The sequence below is a fragment of the Ambystoma mexicanum genome, chromosome 1p, assembly GCF_040938575.1.
Source record: "Ambystoma mexicanum isolate Mex_15411 chromosome 1p, UKY_AmexF1_1, whole genome shotgun sequence".
Taxonomy (NCBI): Eukaryota; Metazoa; Chordata; class Amphibia; order Caudata; family Ambystomatidae; genus Ambystoma; species Ambystoma mexicanum.
Window position 1 is genome coordinate 268,603,882 of NC_090921.1, and position 21,580 is coordinate 268,625,461.

At 45.8% G+C, this 21,580-nt stretch overlaps 1 protein-coding gene across 2 annotated transcripts in view; it reads left to right on the forward strand.

Annotated features, from left to right (window-relative positions):
- The window catches only part of ARRB2 (arrestin beta 2), an 893,685-nt gene that overhangs the window by 136,711 nt on the left and 735,394 nt on the right, over window positions 1-21,580 (forward strand). For both annotated transcript variants that reach the window (XM_069646588.1, XM_069646589.1), the window contains one exon: window positions 20,880-20,924. In XM_069646588.1, coding sequence (XP_069502689.1) covers window positions 20,880-20,924 — 45 coding nt within the window. The remainder of the gene's footprint in view (window positions 1-20,879; window positions 20,925-21,580) is intronic.

A 21,580-nucleotide genomic window follows, 5' to 3' on the forward strand; every position in this document is an offset into this window, starting at 1 on the left:
CAATTCGGGGTAGAAAACACGTAATTGGAAGCGCTATCATGTGGGCGGAAGTGATTTGTATGGGCCAATCTTCATGCGTCTTCTGCGTCAGGCTATGGATGTGGCGGTCAGTTGATGCAGACGCTGCACACGTGTTCCACAAAACACGCGGCCCGAGGGCGCGTGGCCACGTAGCAGCCACTTCTCCAGGTCAACGACCACCGCTTTCTCCAAGAACCAAAAAAGAGAACGGCGCCCCCTACTCGGAAGGAGATTCCGGGGATACGGCGCTAGTAAGTGAGGGGTATCAGAATGTCAACTTTCTTTCCTTGTTGAGGCTGAATGTCCCACTTTCCCTCCTCACCTGAGGAAATCGTGTCCTCTTCCACTGGGTTCAAGGATCGATGGGATCTGTAGTCCTTCTCCTTTTTTTTTTGAAGTTTGAGTCTCACACGAGAGGAAGCCACAGTGAAGGCTACTATAGAGCACTTCCCTGAGGACCCCCCTCCCGGGAGGGACGAGTTAGGGGGGAAAAAGCCAAACGTGGCAAAAAAACCCTCGGAAATGTGGCAGGTGGACTGGAAGATGCAGGATTCAAGTGGAAGAACGTATTCGTCCCAATGTGGGCACAGGAATCCGAGATAGTTGAATTGGAGTTCGGACAAACATGAAAACCCAAAGCATAGGCAGCAGGACAGAAAGTGAAAGTAAGAGGCGGCGAGGCCGATAGGAAAGAAACCCGTATTCAGGTTCCACGCACAGATTAGTAGCATAAACGGGAGGAAATACGGGCAGAAAGGGAGAGAAAGATAACAAGGAAAAAAAAAACGGAAAAGACCGGGAACAAAGCGTAGCGCAACAACGGCAGCAAAGGAAAAACACAGCTGACCGAAAGGTTGCAACGCGCAGATGTCAGGAGGAGGCGTACCTAAATAGTACTACGTACATACGACGTAAAAGAACTACACCGCTGCATGTACGTAGTTGAAGGCGTGCTGGAAATCGGGAAGTGCGGTAGCGACTCCAATGGTGCCATAGACGCCAATATCCAAGGCGTCGCATGACACCGAACCCTCGGGCCACGACAAGGGGTCTTCGAGAGCATCATTGGCGAGAACAGTATTCTCCTGAAGTACAGCCTGGAAACAGTCAGACTCCGAGCCCATGCCTGTGAGCCACAGGATCCCTTTTGCGACACACGTCAGTGTGCAGGAGGGTGTCTTCCTTTCATTTAAGTCATTCCTGAAGGAGAAGTTTTTGTTCCAACTTTATGAAAGAGATTCTGGCCTTAAGAGATCAAAGAGCAATCGACAAGCCTTTTCCTTGTTCCAGTGGGGGCAAATTAGAGAATATTGAAAAAGTAGAGTGGAAGAAACCCATGGAGGGAACTACAAGATTTCCTTACGAAATTAAAGATAAGATAGCCTGGAGGAGGTGTACAAAGAACTGGGGAGCACACTAGGAGAAGGGAGTCCTTCTCCTAGCCTGCATGTAAATCGCAGGACTTGATTTCTTTTAGAAATTGTGAACTTTTCTTTTGGATCAGAAATGTGAGGCGGATTCAAACTTGTAATGTTTTCAACATTAGACATTTTTATTAAACTAAAACGGTTGGATAAAGACCTTAGCCTGTGTCTCGTCCAAGTTATTTAGACAGTCCTTGTGTCCAAAACATACTATTCTGACCCTCACACTAGAGATGAAAAACTAAGGGTGTTAGGAAATGTCTCTGACTCAGGCTTGTCAAAAAGTGTTCACAACTAATGCAAATACATACATCCAACAAAAATAGTCCTTGGATCCAAAGGTTTGTTAGCTTACCCTGTATGTCTCGGTTAGGTCTCTACTTATACCCTTCTGGCAATTGTATGAAGAGAATAGTAATAATAATTTGATTTTGTTAAAGTTCTTTCGAAATGAAAACAGATAATAAATAAAATAAACAAATGATACCCTTCTGCCAGGTATTTTAATTTTTAAAAGGAAATGGTCTTTGTTCAATTACACTACTCCCACTTGTCTGTTTTCTAGTCTCTGGTATATTTGTTTCACCATGTATTTTGTAAAAGTAGGTACGTTTCCTTCTGTAACTTTGATGGGCTTCCTGGTATGCTCCTGTGCCATCCCCTAGTATACTCTCCTACCAGGTATCTTTCCACAATGTCTTATTTGTCTGTATATTTCAAATGGATTGCCTGGTGTAATCCCCTGCCAGGAGTCCGTTTCAGATCCCCTGGTAGGCTGCTCTTCCAGGTATCTCCCCCCCCACCCCCCCAATGTTCACTGCCGATGTGCTTCATTCACCAGGACTTCTTTTAATGTTCTTAGTGTCTTTCAGTAGAGTGCAGTTGTATTCCTTCACTGTCCATACTTCATTGGCTTGAAGTACTACTTGTTCCAACTTTTCCAACATTGCTATCTCATATGTCGAGACTTGTTCCAAGTTCTGCGTTTTATCTTCTTAGTTGGTATTCATTTGCTTGTGGTAATACATGCTCCAACCTTCCCCATATTGAGGTCTTCTCTGTCAAAGGAAGAATACAGCGGCTCTCGTGATGGGGTCACCACCTTCCCTCGACTTCCGTCTCCTCCCATGTGATCATCCCCCATAATACCACCCCCAGGGTCAGGATCACGTGGCGGCTGCTGTCCAATGGCCACATGGGAGATCTCTGGCTGGGGATCAGTGATGACTCCACAGGATTCATCACACTATGGACCTGTGTATTTGACATTGGGACTCCAGGGTAAGTTCATTTAGAGTCTGCTGAGACATATATGCTTTGGCTCTGTGAGATGACTTCCCTATTTTTAACCATATTCTGAAAGTTATTTTAATGTCCACATAACTGTCCATTGTCTAGTTATTTCCCATGCACACATGTATTATAAAAAAGATTGTGTAACAGATATATTGCATGGACTTTTAATTTACTGTACTAGCTCACATCTTCTAGAGTGCTGTGTTGACTGCTGCAGTGGTTGTATCACTTGCAGAATCAGGAACTCAAAGGAAACACCCTGTAAACGAAGTATGTTCATAAATGGCCCTAGAAATGATGCCCAAGACAAAAGTCCCCCTTCCCCCAAAAAAAGAGGAAAGAAAAGTCTTTGAGAAAGAAAAGTCACCCAGCCAAGCACAGGTCGCCTCAATGCCCATTCATGCCCATAGTCGTTTGGCTATTATTTTTAATACCAGTAGTCTCAAATTGTGTATTTATGCTGTGTCCTTAGCTAGACAGATCAGGTGTGTGCTCATTAACCATTTTAGGAGGTGGGTTGATTTGACAATGGACAATTTAAGGGCAGTGGGGAGGTATCCTGAATTTACAGAGCAGTTGCCTAAATTGTGGAGTCTGTCAGTTATTTTTGTTAGTTTTATGATTGGGTTTGCATGGTGGACCTTGGGTTTTACGCTGTACGTACCGTTCTTAAAATTAATTCCAAGGTTAGTGTGTAAAACTGTTTTGTGGCAGTCTCATTTGTGAAGAAATGTTACGTTATTGTCATTTATACCGTGCACCGGCTTTGTCAGTTTCTGGGTAGGCTGTAAAGATAAATGTTCTTCTTAAGTTGTATTGAACTAGTTATGTAGGTCAGTGGTTTCACCTGATTTAATGGTAGTGTTTTGGATTCTATGCTTAAAATATTCTTTCTTTTTCCTCCACATTATTCTCTGATGGCCTGACTTTGAGACATTTCACGAGTGCATGGTTCATGTTGCCTTATTTTATCAATTCAGATTAGTTTTGAGTTCTCATTTTAATTGCTTTAGCCAGTAATCCCACCATTTGTAGAGTTTCCACCTGTGAATTGGGCTGGTTGGTGATAAGAGGAGCAATAGTGTCCAGGGTGGTGGTAAATGTCTTATGCAGGGTGGTAAGCATGATCTCTGCATCATTGAATGCAAGTTTAGGGAATTTCGTGGCATGCAAATTTGACCTTGTGAATGCATTGTTCCAGTCTGAAGGAGATCGGATTACATTTTATATGCTTAGGCTGATGGGAGCAGAAACCAAACCTCTTGCCACCAGGTGGTGGTTAGACCAGAAGAGTGAGATGATGTTGACATCTGAGATTGGCATGTTCAGGGAGAATACAGTATTTTTTTGGCCTTATGTTTGAGTTGGAACTTGGTATAGTTGTGAATAACCTATCTAAGTAATCGAGGAGGTGCACTGCACATGTAAGACAAAAATCAAAGTTCAACACCATTTTTGTAAGACATCGGAGTTGGGGGCGCACAGACTCTCATTCTATGGAGACCAATGTCCCGTTTACCACTTTGTTATCAAGAATTTTCACTTATGGGAAGCAACATGTAGGTTGTTCTGCTCCTCTTTGCTTGCGTCTTAGTATTTCCAACCACTGAGACTGGTATTACCAGTCTTTTGACTTTCTTCACTATCTTTTTAAAAAAAATGTATTTTTATTAGTTTGCATCATAACAAAACCCTGCCCTCCCCCCAATTTCCCTCCTTTCCCCTGCCCTCCCCCGAGGTTCCCACCCCCCCACCCCCACTTCACCAGAGGAACCGGCTCACACCTGCAGCACACAAGTGATAAGCCAGGGCCTTTCATAGTAGGTTTAGAATTCTCAGGTGATGGGGGCACCATTGAATCTTAATGTCACTTCTAACGTCACATGCCTGAAATATACCTACCTGTAACTACCGAATGTGACATCCACAGCCGTGTGCTGTACCTTAATTTTACCTACCTGTAACTACCAAATGGGACACACCCAGCCATGCGCTGTGCCCGAATTATACCCATCTACCTGTAACTACCAAATGTGACATTCACGGTCCTGCGCTGTACCTGAATTTCATCTACCTGTAACTACCAAATGTGACATACACAGCCCTGCGCTGTGCCTGAATTGTACTTGCCTGTAACTACCAAATTCTAACATGCACTTTCTGTAACTAGCGCCTAGATGCCTCTGGGTTTTGTGCGCTGAAATAAATGCTAAATAAATAAGTACATTTTATAAAATGACCAAATTTGACCCCATTCCTGCTGGAAGGCACCCTGATCTCCTTGCAGGCCACAAGCGACCCATTCAAGAGCTACAACATTATGCACGTTACGTAGCCATTCAAACTAAGCCGGTGCCTTTTTCTGTTTCTATTTTTGCGCAACGACAAGCCGAGCTGCTATAAATGGAACCATATATCCCCTCATTTGCTTTTTAGTGAGACTCCTGGTATTGGTGTCCCACAGCCTATATGTCCGTGTTGGTGACCCCCCCCCCCCCCTCCCTGGGAGCATTTCCCCCCAACTGTCCTTACCCCCTCCCAAAATGGTTTGACAACCGGGCACCCCACAAATATGGGCCCAATCTCCCTTCACCGAACCGCCCCTCCAGCGGACTGATGCTGCTTTAGGATACATGGTATGTATTCTCTGCGGCGGTATAATGCCACTGACGCATTATTTTGTACCACATTTTCATCAGCTGAATAGAGTGTCAGCCTGGGTATATTGAGCCATAAATATTCCCACCTTTCTTCTGGAATCTCACTGCCCAGCGAGTTCTCCCATCTAGCCATGTATGGCCATTGCACCGGCCCAGGGCTCTCAAAGTAACGTGTAGAGGGACGAGACTAGTTTCTTGGACCCTAAATGTGTTGGTATGTATTTCTCAAATGAGTTCAATTGTCTTCCGGCCGCAGCCTTGATGCGCGGGTCGGATAACCAATGCCTTAGTTGACAATAGGGGAGTCTATCCCCGTTCTCAACTCCACCACTTCCTTACATGCATACAATGACACAATGTTCTGCCCCTGCATCATATCCTGCAGTTTTGTGCATCCTGCCTTCCACCACGCCTTGAAGGATACCTGATGCAGACTCAGGGTAAATTCTGGGTTATGAAGCAAAGGCGTAAAAGGGGCAGGGATAGTGGAAAGGGACCCCTTCGTCACCAGCAAGTCCCAGATATCTACCACCAGGACCACAATTTTACTAATCTGTATATTGGGTGCTCTGTGTGCTTTCCCTAGCCATAATACTCCCGCTAGGGGTGCCCTCTCTGCCACCCTATCCTGTTGCAGCCACATTTTCTGGGTATCCACCAAAAACCATTCTTTTACCACCCGCAGTTGTGCAGTCTTGCAATATTTGTGGAAGTGCAGAAGCCCTAACCCTCTCTGATTTTAGGTGCCGTCAACGTATTCATAGCCACCTGAGATTTACGCCCTGTGGATAAACTTGTCGGGGATGTTTGCCTATGCTTTTCCACCAACCCTTCTCATGAGGAAGGTGGTCAACAAGATGCACAGGGAATCGATGACGCTCATCCTAGTTGCTCCAATGTGGGCGAGGCAACCGTGGTTCCCACACTTACGCAGACTAGCGGTGTGCGAATCCATCAGACTCCCGTGCTGGTACAACCTACTGTCCCAGCACCAAGGTCAAACAGTGCATCCTCAACCCAGCTCAATGAACTTGGCAGCATGGCTCCTGAAGTCATAGTTTGGACATATCAACTTAACACAGAGATGTATGGACATCCTAAAAGAATCTAGGAAACCTAACACGAGGCACTGTTACTTTGACAAATGGAAAAGATTAGTTATCTGGTGCCAGAATAGGCAAATCAACCCAGTTGATTGCACACCTTCCAATATTGTCACATACATGCTTCACCTGCTGGATGCAGGGTTGGTATTTAACTCACTCAAGTTACACCTGGCGGCGCTGTCGGCCTACACCACTTCCCATAACAAGGTTTTGTGGTGGAAAGTACCAGTGGCTAAAGCCTTCATGGAAGGGGTAAAGAGACTCCACCCTCCAATTTCAAACCCACCACCAGGATGGGACCTTAAGGTGGTGCTTGCTAAGCACATGGGCACACCCTTTGAACCCATGCATAAAGCCAGTCTCAAAACACCTGACCTATAAAACTGCCTTCTTAGTAGCCATTACATCCCTAAGAAGGGTCAGTGAAATTCAGGCTCCGTCAGTGCAGGATCCTTTATTTACTGTTCATAAGGATAAACTGGTTCTACGAACACACCCTAGGTTCTCACCGAAGTTCATTTCTAAATTCCATGTTAACCAGGCCATTGAGCTTTGGGCCTTCTTCCAAGAACCCAGCAGCTCTGCTGAGGTGAAACTACACACTCTAGATGTGCGAAGAGCGGTCCTCTACTACGAAGACAAGACCAGGTCGCTAAGAAAAACAGACCAACTGTTTGTCTCCGTAGCTACAGGCAGAGAAGGAGATCGCGTCTCTGAAGGTGCCATCTCGAAGTGGATAGTCAATTGTATCCAGCTATGTTACTCCCTTTCTGAACGAACTCTGCCTTTTACCCCAAGAGCCCACTCTATTAGAGGCACTGGGGCCACTCTGGCTTTCATCGCAAATGTACCCCTTGATACCATTTGCAAAGCAGCTACATGGAGCTCTATTCACACTTTTACTCAGCACTACTGCATTGTGACTCATTCAAAGACAGATACTCAAGTGGGTGTAACGCTCACCTGGTATCCACAGGGACGTCACTCAGCCTGTTCTGACCTCTTACAACCTCGAACCCTTCACTGGAGTCTACTTGACTGGAGACTGGGCCTGAAACACAGGATTGGTAGAGTTTAACTCCCTATTGTCTCTGTGCTTGAACCCCTTCTTCCCCGGGGTCCAACCCTTCCCTTTGATCCACAGCTCACCTTGTTTTCTTGGAAAGTGTGCTCCCCGTCTTGCTTTCAGCGCAGGGGTGCGTTGATTGATGCGGGTTCGTTGCTGCCTAGGTACTTCACTGGCAAGAGTCTGACAGGTAAGTATAATGAGTCTTTTGAACAGTTCACTAACTTCGTTCCTTTCCTTCCTTAGATGATGGCCGGCGTCCGGGGATGGCTACGTGCTGCTGAGATGAGTAGCGCTGAAGGTGAGTGAGAGCGCGATGCGACCCTTTTGTATTTGTATTGAACTGAGTTATTTTCCTGTGTCTTTTAGGTGCCACAACGTTTTCAGCTTGAATACCGGTTATGAAGAAGAAATGCGGTGAGTAAGCGCGGTAAGCGGCGCCTCTAGATCTTTCCACGCTAACCTGGAGTGTCTTTTCCCTCTTGCAGATGGATGAGAAGTTCCGGAGACAGAGTTCCCCCAGAGCGGCTGGGATTCAGGTAAGCGTTTGAAGCACGTACAGTCTTTAAAAATAAGCGAAGATTTGCTGAATGCTTACTAATGCCTTTTTTCTGTTCTTTTCCCTTTTCCTTAGGAAGCGGCATGCCGGGATGGGAATGACACCGCCGAAGATGCCCGCAGAACAGAAGAAGCAATGAATGATGGGCAGAAGCGCTGCAAGGTAAGGCTGTTCCTAACAGTGTTCTTGTTCTTGCCGGAGCTGAGCGCAGAAGAAAGATGCAGGCCTACTGGAGACCGATCCGAACACGGCGAGTGTCGCGCTGCAGGTGCAGAAAACACAAAGCATGTTTCTCAGCCTGGGCATGGCTTAAATAGTCTCTGCATATTCCAGGTGTCTCTGGGCTGAACCACACACAAGACTAGACTGCACATGCAGTTCTGGGAACCGAAATATGTAGGGGCATCCATCTTGTCCCCATCAATGCACTACAAGTCCAATCCCCAAGTGAGTGAGCCTGGTGCCACAAGCGCCAAGTCTGACTCCAAGTGAGTCTGTGGAGGGATGGAGAGGCCCTTGAGGGCCATGTAGGTGATTGTGGCCTGGCTCCAGCCTGACATCTTGGAGGGCTGCGAACATGAAGGGCAGGAATCATGACAGTGGGACAAGCGGTTCTAAGACATTTATTTGCTCATGACCCTTCTCGCATCCCACCTCCTCCTTCTTCTAACACTGCTCGCTAATCTATGCACAGCATGTGAGCTAAGCAGATTCCACAAGCCTCAGAAGGGATACATTACTCACCGTATTTCTGATGCTTGTATCTGCTTAGATTCACATGCGCCCGCCCTTCCTCCCCTCTGAGAGAAGGTGCATGGATGCTTGTAGTAATATCTTTCTATCTATCTGCTAGGATCTGTCCCGGGAGGATAGCACAGCGGCAGCGTGCGCGTCTTGGAAGCAAGACGACACAAAGCAACAACAGGTTCGATCCCCGGGTCCGCGCTTAAAAAAAAAAAAAAAAAAAAAAAAAAAACCTCTGAGTGTTTAAGCGCGTTATAAATACGTAACTAAGACAAAGAAAAACCACAATTACACAACTAAGAAAAACTAAAAATTCCTGTAACAGCGCCTCGATGCCTGCGGGCTGTGTGAGCGCTTTATAAATGTAAATAAATAAATAATCTGTACTCGCGCTACTCCTCATGCCACCTCATGTCAGAAAAAATACAATCTGAGGGTCCTACACGCGTGAGGGATCATGGGTACAGTGGACGTTACACTAGGGATAGTATTACTGGCACGCCCTGTGTCGAGGCCCATTTTCGAGTTTTCGGAAAACAAACTGTAATACTCCGCAGCTTCCACTAGATGTCGGCCTATGCACAGCATGTGAATCTAAGCAGATACAAGCATCAGAAATACGATTACGGTGAGTAATGTATCTCATATAATAGGTGTGTCTAAGATCATGTTATGGAGGGTAAGCACTTTGAGAGATGGGTTCCTTGCACGTCCACTATTTTATAATGTCAGAGATGTGACGACAGGCACCGATGAGGCAGGCTTGTGGAATCGACATTCACATTTTAGCGGGGGGGGGGGTTACAAGCTACATTAAATAAATGAGCCATACCAAGTTTGCAGCACTATGCACTTAATTCTTGTATATTAATGTACATTATGGTCAAGGTATAATATGCTCCACCATGAGGACCAACTATGCAATGTATACATGTAATTGTCACTGTACATCATGTATTACAAATGTCGTTTTAAATGTTGATTTGTAAGTAAAAGTCTTCTTCCAGAGATGACTAGCATGCATTTGTTGAGGGTACTCACCCCATATGTGTTTTGTTGAATAAGAGCATCCAACTGGATGTATATGGCATCCATGATGTCATCTCTTGTAGTTAAGGACCCACGATAGAAAGTCATTCTTTATGAGCCACCACTTCGAGTGGAATGTGTCCTCCAACGTATTCCTATCTTAGATAGATGTATTCCATCCAGCTTTGCTGCTCTTCAGAATTTTTTTCGGCAGAGGGCGCCGTGCGTCAATGTCGTCGAGTCGATGGTCCCTCGAAGGCCTCCGTCGAGGATCACGTCATCGGGTGTATAAGTAGCACGCGCGGCGCCCGTTGGCCTCAGTTCCGTTTTTCCGCAGTATAAGTTGCTTCGGACATTCCACGCGCCTTGAGTTCTGTGAGAATATATAATAATGAAATATGTCCTTGTCATCGACGCCGACCACGACCCCGAAATGGGGATTCAAAAAGTGCAAATCGTGCAGGTCAAAAATGTCGATTACGGACCCGCATCGAGAGTGTTTGTGGTGCCTCGGAGAAGGCCACGACATGGAGGCCTGTACGAAGTGTCAGGCAATGACGGGGAAGGCCTTGCGAGAGAGGAGAGGAAAGCTACAGGTAGGTCGAAAAACCGATCGAAAAACCTCTAGCGTCGAGTCGAGATCCCGTGAGGAGAATTCTTCTCGACGCGAAAGGCATCGATCGAGGTCCCGTAGCGATTCCCATCGCTCGTCGTCTTCGTCAAAAAGATTGAAGAAACGACGCCACAGGTCTCCCTCCACCTCGTTGTCAGACAAGTCTCCAAAAAAGATGAAATGCCCCACGAAACATTCGTCTACCGAAAAGTGGGGAAGCATTCAGGGTCAAAATGATGGAAGTGTTTGAAAAAGCGAAGCCTCGGTCTGCGCCTTCTTCGGAAGCCGGCCAGGAGCGTCATCGCTCCGACACTCGCGTGCCCTCGAGCCAGGGTGATCGAAAAAGGAAGGATAGGGAACCTTCCAGGACGCCGAGTGAAAAACAGTCGAGTCGACTGCTCGAGGTCATCGACGCCGTCTGAGACACATCAAACCTGAAGGTCGCCTTGACGCCCTCGAAGCAGACCCTGTTGATGACCACGATGTCGTTGACGCTGTTGTCGACGCCAAAACCCTCGGCGCCAAAGAAAAAAGAGAAGGATAAGGTTACAAACCCTGTATTGTCCTCAGAGCCAGGTACTAGACCTCTTCCTCCTCCTCTCCCAGAGAAGGTTTTCAAGCCTCTCCCCAGAAAGGAGTTTTTCAAATCCCTGACCTCCATTTTTGAGGAACAGGAGAGATCTGATGAGGAGAATGTACCTTTTGGGCTGGAATATGGCACCCCAAATGTCCCAGAATGCTTGATTTCAGAAGAAAGCACAATGAAGGACTTGGTGGAATCATTACACAATGCAAGTGGCATTGACACATCTCCTGAAAACGAGTTTGGCAGACCAGAACCAGGAGAGCATGCCAGTCCATCATACCGTCAATAATTAAGGACAAAGGTAGTAGATTACTTAGGATGGGCTAAACCATCAGCCCAATTCATCCAGGATGATTTAACAGATATATTGGACCATGGTCCCACCGAAGACCCAGTACTACCCTTTCATGTAGCCTTGCAAAATAGGGTGGCCAAGAATTGGGGAAACTCCGGATTCTATTCCTTTGGTAAATAAATCCCTCACCTCAAAATACCGCCTGGCCAATAGCGACCCCGGCTATCTGTCCAAAGACCCACCTCCCGAGAGTCTGGTCATACAGGCAGCCACAGCTTCTAACAAACTTGCATACCCGTCTATCCCTCCAGACAGTGATGATAAGCGTGTGGATGGTTGGGCACGGAAGGTATTTTCAGCCGGGAGCATGGCATTAAAATCTGGCAACTCCACATGTGCCTTGGCAAAATTTTCGTACACTCTTTGGGAGTGCATTGCAATGGCGGTGGAGCACATACCAGAAGGGGAAGAAAGGGAAGGGTTCCTAGCCATCGTTGGAGATGGAAAGGAAGCCATGCAGCAATCCGTTCAATCTGGATTGGAAACTGCAGATAGTGTAAGCAGGTCCATGGGCACTAGCACGGTAATGCATAGATTTGCGTGGTTACGGAAGTCGGGTTTCGCACTGAACGTACAGAACCGCCTTCTGAACATGCCTTTTGACGGGTCTCACTTTTTTGGCAACAAGGCTGACGAGAGCCTTGAGAGGTTGCAGACCTCAAAAGCAGCTGCCAAATGTTTAGGAGCTGATATTAGGCAACCTCAGCCTTTTCGTGCGCAAAGACAGTCATGGAGGGGACAATCCTATCGTTACTACACCTCCTATGGAAAGGTGAGAGGAATGGCCAGTCAAAGGGGCCAGAAAAAGGCCACTCGTGGTGGACGAGGCAAAACGTGCTAAACCAGCTCCAGCTGCAGCCTCTCTGCCATCAGCGGTTGCAACATCCGCCACAAAACCGCTTTGAGGACTTGCATCACAAAACACCTGTAGGGGGCAGGCTGTCGCAGCATCTGCAAGAATGGCGAGCCATTACTTCATATGTTTGGGCTCTAGAAATAATAGCCCAAGGTTACTGCCTTCCTTTTCTTTTTTTTTTTTTTAAACTTCTGTTTATTGGCAGGTGGTTAAGACGGGTACAGCACAGTTAGCATGTTAGCGAGAAAAAAACGCATTGCAGCATTAATATATATTGCCTCACAAATAATTGTAGGGATGGTGAAGTGGATGAGATGGTGGTCCGTCCATGGGTGTGGGGTATTGGAACTTAAGTCGACACTGCAGTTGTGGTCGGCTAACCAATCTAGTATTTGTCCTTTGGTGTGAGTGAGAGAGTCCACTTTTTGAATGAATTCTAGATCCAGGAGAGATTTGGCAAAGGCTTTGCTATGTTTGTCTTTTGTATCCTTGAAGCTGAGATTGAAATCTCCTAAAAGTATGGCTTTAGTGTTAGGTTTTAGGTCACTACCTATGAGGTGTAGAAGATTAGCTTGGAAGTCCAATAGGGGGCCTGGGGGACGGTAGATTAGGTGCATAGTCATAGTGTCATTGGGAGAGAAGAAGATTTTTACAGAGAGAGCGTCAAAATTATCTGATGTGGCAGATTTAATTTGTCTGGCCTTGAGTGCTTCTTTGACTATATGGGCAACCCCTGCACCTTTGTGTGTAGGTCTAGTTTGGCGGAGAATGATGTAACCAGGGGGTAGACACTGGCATATAGCTGGTCCGGAGGCTTGGTGTAACCAGGTTTCTGTCATGGCTAGTGCGTCTAGCTCCAAATCAGAGATCAGGTCGTGGATTTCTGTAGCATGGGCTTGCATTGACCTAGCATTAATGAGTGCAAGTTGGATTTGTGCAGTCTTATTGTTGCTAGGTTTAGCAGTGAGTTGTGCTTGGTTGCTGGGTTCTTGTCGTAGGGGTGTTTGTGTGAGCTGGTGTATGGTGGATTTTAGCTGTGAGTTTGTGCCTATTGGCAGGTGCTTTAGATGAGCGGGATCCTAGTCTTTGGTTCCTTGGGTATACGGGTGGCGTGAACAAGCGGGCCTGAGCTCCTGATTTAGGCTTAGATATGGCGTTATTTGGGAGTTTAGGTGGAGTGACTTTGGAATGGGCAGTGTATGGCTCACTTATAGTGAGGGCAGGGAGGAAAAGAGTAGGTGGAATCATGTTTGAGCAGAGAGGCATGATAGGGTGGTGTGTGTCCATGTTTAGTGAATGGGTGTAGGTGTTGGATAGTGCAGCAAGTAATTATAATGGGCAGTGGGAGCACAACAGTGGCGGGGATAGACGGATGGGAATCTGGCGGCCAAGTTGGAACAGTAGTTTGCTGGCTAGCATGCACGTTCTAGAGCTATAGGGCTATGGCAAGGGTCCTAAAAGAGTGGGGGCAAAGGTAGACTCTGATATTATTCTAGATGAGCATAAATACGGTGGTGGCCCAGGTGACCCAAGATTATTAAAGGACTAGCATAAAAAACAACAAATATAGCACAAGTGATTACAGAGGACTTTATTACTAGTCAAGCAGAAACACAGTGGTGGCTAGATGTTCCAAGTGAAAGCGAACTGGTATAGATAATACAGCATTCAGGGTAGACTTGGCATTAGTGCGTTGTGCTACTTAAGTTGAAGGCATAGTAACAGCAGTACAATATGGGCTTTAGTTAAGAGTTAACGCTAGGAAGGGCAACACAGCTGGTATATTGGTAACTGGAATAAGTTAGATACATTTCGGAGACAGTACAGTAAATACGAGTATTCCGCTGTAAGAAAAGTCAGCTAGATGCTGCTGCAAACAGAGAAGCAGCCCACTACTTAGAATGCACATGTACACACGAGTCAGATTGTCTATGAATGGGGCGAGTCCAGTGAGAGGCAATTGTTGAGGATAGGTATTCAAACCCACATTGCTGTGCTGTCATCCGTAGTCCACTTAGGGGCGGTGAGGTGGAATCGGTTAAGATAGTATAAGCAGCAATTTTCCTGCCACGATGCACGAATAGTGGGTCAGGTATAGCGAGGGGAGCCCCTTGCGCCCTGTGGCGAACAGGGGCAAACAGGGCCTTACCTCTCGTGGGCCTTCCCACGAGAGGGCTGGCTTCCGCCTGCCGGTGGAAGTGTCGAAATTAGTAGTAAGCGTTGCTAGGCAACACGTGTACACAAGCACAATCAGATCTCCGAGCGGCCATTTTGGGGGCAGGCTAGCTCGCGGGAGATTCGGAAGAGGACTGTAGAAGGCCCAGGTGGGCTCGTAGCAACTTTATTCTTGGCAGAAATGGGGAGGCTAATCCCCAGTGCACGGGGTCCTAGTTCACCTATAACGGCTCAGAGAAGTCGTTCTTGCTGGAAAAGTGTACTGTTTGGCGGAGATGGAATAGTGTGGCAACTGGTTATGAGCTCTTATGGACAAAATCGTTGGTTGACGGCAGCAATGCACTTTTTTAAAAGAGATTTTGAATTTAACACAATTAGTTTTTGATTTTGGTGCATTGTATGATTGTTACTGCCTACACTAGTAAGGTGATTAGGGCCTGTAGACCTTTCCTGTCCTCTAGTAGCTGCATCACGCTGGCCAGGGCTCTCATACAATCCAAACTGGACTATTGTAACAGTCGATAACTAGGCGCAAACCAATCCATAATTAATAAACTACAAGTACTCCAAAATAACGCATTATGAGCTGCCTTAAACATCCCCAGGCGAGAGCACATCTCTACTACCAGAATATCGGGCAAATGGCTCTCCATACAACAAAAAATCGACCTTAAGATTATCTGCCTCACATAAAAAGCCTTAAAACATCTAGCCCCACCCTATCTCACCAACAAATTCACCATGAAACCAGCCTCCAGAATTACTAGATCCTCCAATACCTTATGCCTAACAGTGCCCAGATTCACTTTAAAAAGAGCTGGAGGATCCAGCTTCACTGTCCTTGCCTCCCAACTTTGGAACACCCTACCACTCCACATCAAATCTATCGAGTCCTTTCAACCCTTCAGGAAACAGGTTATTAGATGGTTATTGGATAAATACTAGCATTATCCTTCTGCTCTCTCCCATGTCTGACGATACTGCCCTCACTTAATTGTGGATATGGATAAATATATAAATGTAACTGCATATTTTGTACCATGTAACTGTTTCCCGAAGCGCCCGTTTACCCCCGGGCCTGGAGCATTATATAAATAAATAAAAACTAACAAACTTAATTATGCTGTGTATTATGTGCTTAATTATGAATTAATATAATTATTTGTAGTGTTTTAAATTATTTGTTCTTAGAAATTTGTTAAAGGTTAATCGTTTTAACCATATAATTAAAAAAAGTAATTCATAACATTTAGACATTAATAATCAACACTAAACTCCTCTAACGATAGCGTATGGTGACCAGTTGATTTATCATGGTTTTTTTATATGAACTGAGGTTCGGTTGCTATCCTCTTAAGATCCACATGAAACGAGACCATTATTATAATAGTACCATACATAAATTGGAAAATGTTATTAATGTTGATTACATGTAACGTCCATTGAAGAAAAACCTTTATTTAATGATCTGTGTTTAGACCATCTTTAGTGCCCCTGAGTTTGCAGATGTATTTAGATTCCATTCGTCTGAGTGTCAGTGTTCGATTTCCCCCCACGTTTGCAACACTTAGCTTTCATAAGACCAAGACATTTAATTTCCCTTTTGTCGGACAATTGATGACATGTTTGCCATTGGTGTGCCAGGGGAAACCTGGGATCTTGACTATTGAGACTTGCAAGATGTAGAAGTCCTGCTCGGCTTGGATTTATTGGACTAGTGTGAGAAACCTGAGGGCGTCCTCCCATATAATCCCCTTGAGAACTCTTCTCAGGTGGCCAGGGAAAGGCCACTGTTGGGGCGAATTCTCAGAAATGTGCTAATTCCCTCCACCTTGGAGACCCCCAGCAACTTTGCTAGATTTTGAGGACTTGATTTTTTTTTAAACTGGAGAGAGTGAGACTCACTTTTACACTCTCTCATGAATTTTAATGTGATTCTGAACTCTGTTTCTCTTTTTGTTATGGAGTCTGGCAAACTCCATAGGCATCTTTTACAGTGTGTCACAGCACCTTCAGTGCAGTGACACAGTGAAGTCTTTCAGATTTCCCAAAGGTTTTAAATACCTTCTCTGGGATAAACTGTTTCCCAGAGCAGTAAAGTGAAATTGACTTTACTTATATTTGTAACTTTCTAAACCCAGCACACACTATCCTACAATAGGGTGCTGCAGGGGGTACCCCCCTTTGTCTAGCTTCTCATGTAACACATTTGTTATCATTTTCTCACTGAATGGCTGGTGGCAGTGGTTTCGTTTTAACTACCATGGTGTGCATTTACTGCGGGCTGCGTTCGCAGCTGCAGTAAAGCACCCATTGGTGCCATTTTTGTCAAAATGGCCCCGGTCTTTTTCCGCCATTTCTTTGTGGAAAGGTCCTTCTTGAGATTAACTTTGCGCGCCAAACCATGTTTGGTCCCATTTTCTCTTTGCCTTTGGTGGGATTCACGATTGAAGCCCACCTCTGGCTCCGGGGTGGGCAGGAAGTGAGGGAGGTGCCCGAAACTCTGTGCTTAGTCTCCTAGGAGACCCAAATACACTCTGTAGTGATTGGCCAGCTGACTGTCCAGCAAGGACAGCCTCCCTGCTGGGTGACTGACAGCTAGGCTGGAATGAATGGGAGAGAACTGAATAAAAGGAACCGAAGAACTTGAAGAAGACGCCTGCTGCAACTCCTGGACCATTGTTTTGCCCGGTGAAGCCCTGCGGCTGTGCTGAAACTCCAAATTCGTATGGACAGAGAAGCCCCTGGAAGGACGACTTCTCCCCTTGAGTTGGTGGGACCAATCCTTCTTGGAACTGGTTGAATTTCTACAGTTTCTGCTGGAAACCGGATATATAGGGAGAGGAACACCAGATTGTGTGCGTTGCTTTTAAGTTGGCAAAGAGCCCCAGGAAGATCCTCTGGACTCTCAGGAAGCAGGACTGACCAAGCCCGAGCCCCCTCAAAGGAGTGCGGGACCCCAGAAGTCAGGAAAGTCCATCTCGACAGCCAGAAACTGTGGTGTTGCTATTTGCGGTAGTGCCGAGGAGCTGAAACACTGAAGTGCCACTTGTTGGAAAGATTGCCGGTTGCGAGCACTGACCATCCCATTGTAGAGCAGGAGTCCCCAGATGTCCTCCCTCTTGTGCCCACGACTGAGGCACAGGAACAGGGAGTTGTGCAGAGCTGCACAGGAACAGAAGTCATGTGCTGCACTTTTTCTTCACTACAAAGGTACTGTAAAGTCTGAGAACTTACCTTATTGTAGAGTTGCTTGCATCTTCTAACTCTCATAAGTCTAATCAGCTTGTTGCCCTACATTTGATTCTTTTCTTCAAAGACTTCTAAAACATTGTGCAAAGACTTTTCTACTTACCTACCAGAAGAGCTTCATCCTATAGAAGACTTTTGCCCATTGACTTCGCTTAGGCTGTTATACTGAATGACTCTGCTTAGGGGATCCAAAAGTATTTGCCTGCTTCAGAATATTTGTGGTTTCTTGTTGTTCTAATAACCTATTCCTTTTGCCAACTCCTAAGAGTATTCTAAATGCAAACAGTGAGATATGAATGTCCCCAGCACCCTAGCTATTGAAGTCACCTGATGGTGTAGGTTGTCTGTGGGCCATCCCAAAATGGTCTTTACTGGTTTAGAAACTAAGCATGTACAGTATTGAAGTGTATTTGTGTGTTACTATTATATTGCTTCCTTCTGAAGAAGGCTTATTCTAACTGACTGATAAATTAATAATTGTTTATTCAAGAAACCTTGAGTATAAGTGTTTATTTTAATACTTGTCACTGTGAATCTTTGTGTAATTTCCCTACAGCTCACATTGACCCCCTTGAGATAACCCTGGCTGCTCAACATGCTACCAAAACTGTGTAGTACAAGCTTAAACCAAAGGTTAGGTTTCCTATACCTGTAGTCGGAGTTGTGTGTAGTGCACCCAAAGGGTACTGCATACAAGCTTTGCTTAACAGTCACCCTTCTTGGATCCCAACCCTGGGGCTGGAGAAGTGAGGGAGGATCACCTGGGTGGAGAATCTTTGGGGGTTGGAGACAAGATGTCCTCAGATGAGACACAGTATTACATACTCCCTTCTCTCAAAGAAGTCCCTATCCCAAACGCAATCAAGGGATATTGTTACCCTTATCCCATTGACACAGAAAATAATAGATTTCGCCAGTCTAGTGGCAGCATGAGGAGGGCGAAAAGGAGAAGGGTTAAAAGTGGGATATGCTTAGGTGAGATGTGGTGTTCCCCTTTCCCTAAAAATGACCTACCTAACCCTTTCCTGGCATTTATGGGCTACTACAAGACTGCCTCCCTCATTTGCCCACATTTGACTGTTAAACGTACTGGGACGAGGAAGAGGAGACTGAGTAGTAAACATTATACCTTCCTTTTACCACTCTGGTACTGGGACGAAGAAGATGCCTGCAGAGAGTCAGACATGTCCCTTTAATCAAGTTCAAGCAAACCGAAGTAAAGACACACACCTACAACCTGTTAACTGGTTGCAGATATATAAAATTATGGCCAGAGAAAGAGTCGGGGAGTCCAACAGTGAGGCTGCGTGGGAGAGACCTGCAGAAGAACCCTTATGGTGGCATCCGTGGTGGGACCAGCGCAGGAGCCTGGTCGCCGGCTGAGACCCCGAAGAATTTGTGTGGCCGAAGGCATGTTGGCCGTGTTCTTGCACAGGTGTGGGAGCCTCCAATGCAGAGCGTGAGCAGCAAGAGGGAGGACGCCGTCCGCGTCGGGAGAGAAGCCTCTCAGAGTGCCGGCGTACTGGGAAGACGGCCCGGCAGGCAAGCATGGCTTGCATCAGAGGGCCAGCCGGCCCCGCGGGCAGAGAAAAGTTGCCAAGGCCATCGGTGGGGGCTGTCATCAGCTATTGAGGGTCCGTTGGAACACTTGGGCACTGGGGCGCTCTGAGCAGAATTGGTAACGGTCTTTGAAACAAAAACAATATAACCTATTGAATACCGAACCAAGCAGAAACTTGAAATTAGATATGGTGAGTACTGAATGTACTAAAACCATTATGAACTAAGCAAACCTTGTAGAACAACTAAACTGCCTGTGTGAAAATCAACTAAGGAAAAGGGCATAAGTGTGAAAGAGTGCCACAGAAAGTGGGATAGAAATAAAACCCCACAAAGATTAACTTTTATTAATGAATGTAATGCGGCAAGGCCACAGACTGGCGAGAGGTGTGCTATACATGCTGGCAAAATCAAGAGGTTGACTAGGAGAAACCAAAGAAGTGTCAACTTGCACATAAAGCCAGGAGGCCAATAAAGTGGAATAACGTGAAAGTGAATTGGTACACAGAGGCAGGAGCTGAAGAACCTGTGTGGCTCAGAACCTAGGGGATCCTAGTTCCATGACCTGTGATGGGTGGATTGTGTGGTCTAACAACTGGACCTAGACCAGTGAGACCTGAATGAATGTGAAACAAACCAAGGAGAAATATTGTGACTAAAACTGGTGAAGCCTACCAGAATGAGTACCAAGTTAATCTCTCGTTTTGTTGCACTTTTGAAAGACTAAAAATAAACTTGGCAGAGGTGAAGGCTTGGGGAAGGGCGCCCTAAGACTTGAGAACTGTACATGTTGTCTTGAGGACCAAGTCTCCAGACCCCTTTACTTTGTGAACTGTGTTGCTTGGAACTTGGTGTAAGGAACCCAGAGGAGTTACTTGAGACTTTGTGTGGAACTTTATTGCATTTGGGGAAGGGAAGATGAAAAAAAGCTGAGAGTTGGAGCACTGTTCATTTTGTTGGTAACATCCCTACACATTATTTAGCTTTAGTTGTGAGGGCAAGAATAGGTTTTGTATACAGACTTGTAAGTTGAACTCTTTGATCCCGACTTTCCTTAGTTTTGTTAAGGTAAGAAAATCCTGCTTTAATATAGGGAAAATTAGGCCTTCAACCATCCTGACATTTATGTTACAGACTTTTGTTTGAATTTTAAGTCTGTTGTCTGTCTTACTTCATGATGCCTTCACAATAGATCTTCCCGGATCTGAATTTGGTTTGATCTTCTCTTTTGTTTCTTGACTTTGGTTCGATCTTTGGTAGGTCAGGCTATATTAGAAATTGGTTTGTTCCTGCTTAGGCCCTATTTGCGTACAGTCCTATTTTGGTCCCATTTTAATTGATGTACTTTGATTGGGCTAGCTCTGCCATAATTTGGTTTTTGGTTAGGTTTGCCAAGGCTACATTTGGGCTTGGGTGTGCATGTCGTCCTCCTTGTGATGTGATTTCTTAAGTGTGCATCTTAGTTCAGCTTTTGTTTATCAGGGATGGGCTAGTTTTGGTTGTAGCGAGTCCGGTGTGAGATTCTCTTGTTGGATTCATTTAATTATGATAAAGTTGTAACTTACTCTTTATTTCAGATGGCGTGGTCTTGGTGGATCCGGACTACTTGAAGGACAGAAAAGGTAAGATTTCGCCTGTTAACAACCCAACAAGGTTAAATGTATCTTAATATATTATGGGTGCAGTATGAGACAAGATGCTCAATGAGTCGCAAGACAAAACCAATACATTTTCAGTTTTTATTACAAAAGTATCTTTTAAATGCAGGCAATTCGGCTCCTGGTATAGATGGGGTCCCTTCTTTCTCTGACTCCCGCAGGGACTTCCTAGGTGACCTAGCAGCATAGACTGAATGTCCTGGAGCCCATTTACCCCAGATAACCATCTCTCCTTTTTCCTCACTTCCCAGCCCCCTCTTCTCCGCCCTTCTTTCTCTCGCTCATTCTCTAAATTCCTGGTTTTATCGCTCTCTCCCTCTTATGCTGTCTCCGCTCTCTACCTCCCTCCTAGTCTCCCTGCTCTAACTACACTCCATCTCCTGGTCTTACTTCTGCCTCATCCTTCTCATGTCTCCACGACCAACTCCCTCCTGATCCGATCTGGTTCCCTCCAATTCGTCCCTCCCTCCCCTTTTTCCCCTCGTTCTCCCTCTCTTCCTCCCTCTCTTCCTCTCTTCCCCACCTCTCTCTTCCCCACCTCTCTCTTCCCCACCTCTCTCTTCCCCACCTCTCTCTTCCCCCATCCCTCTCTTCCCCCATCCCTCTCTTCCCCCATCCCT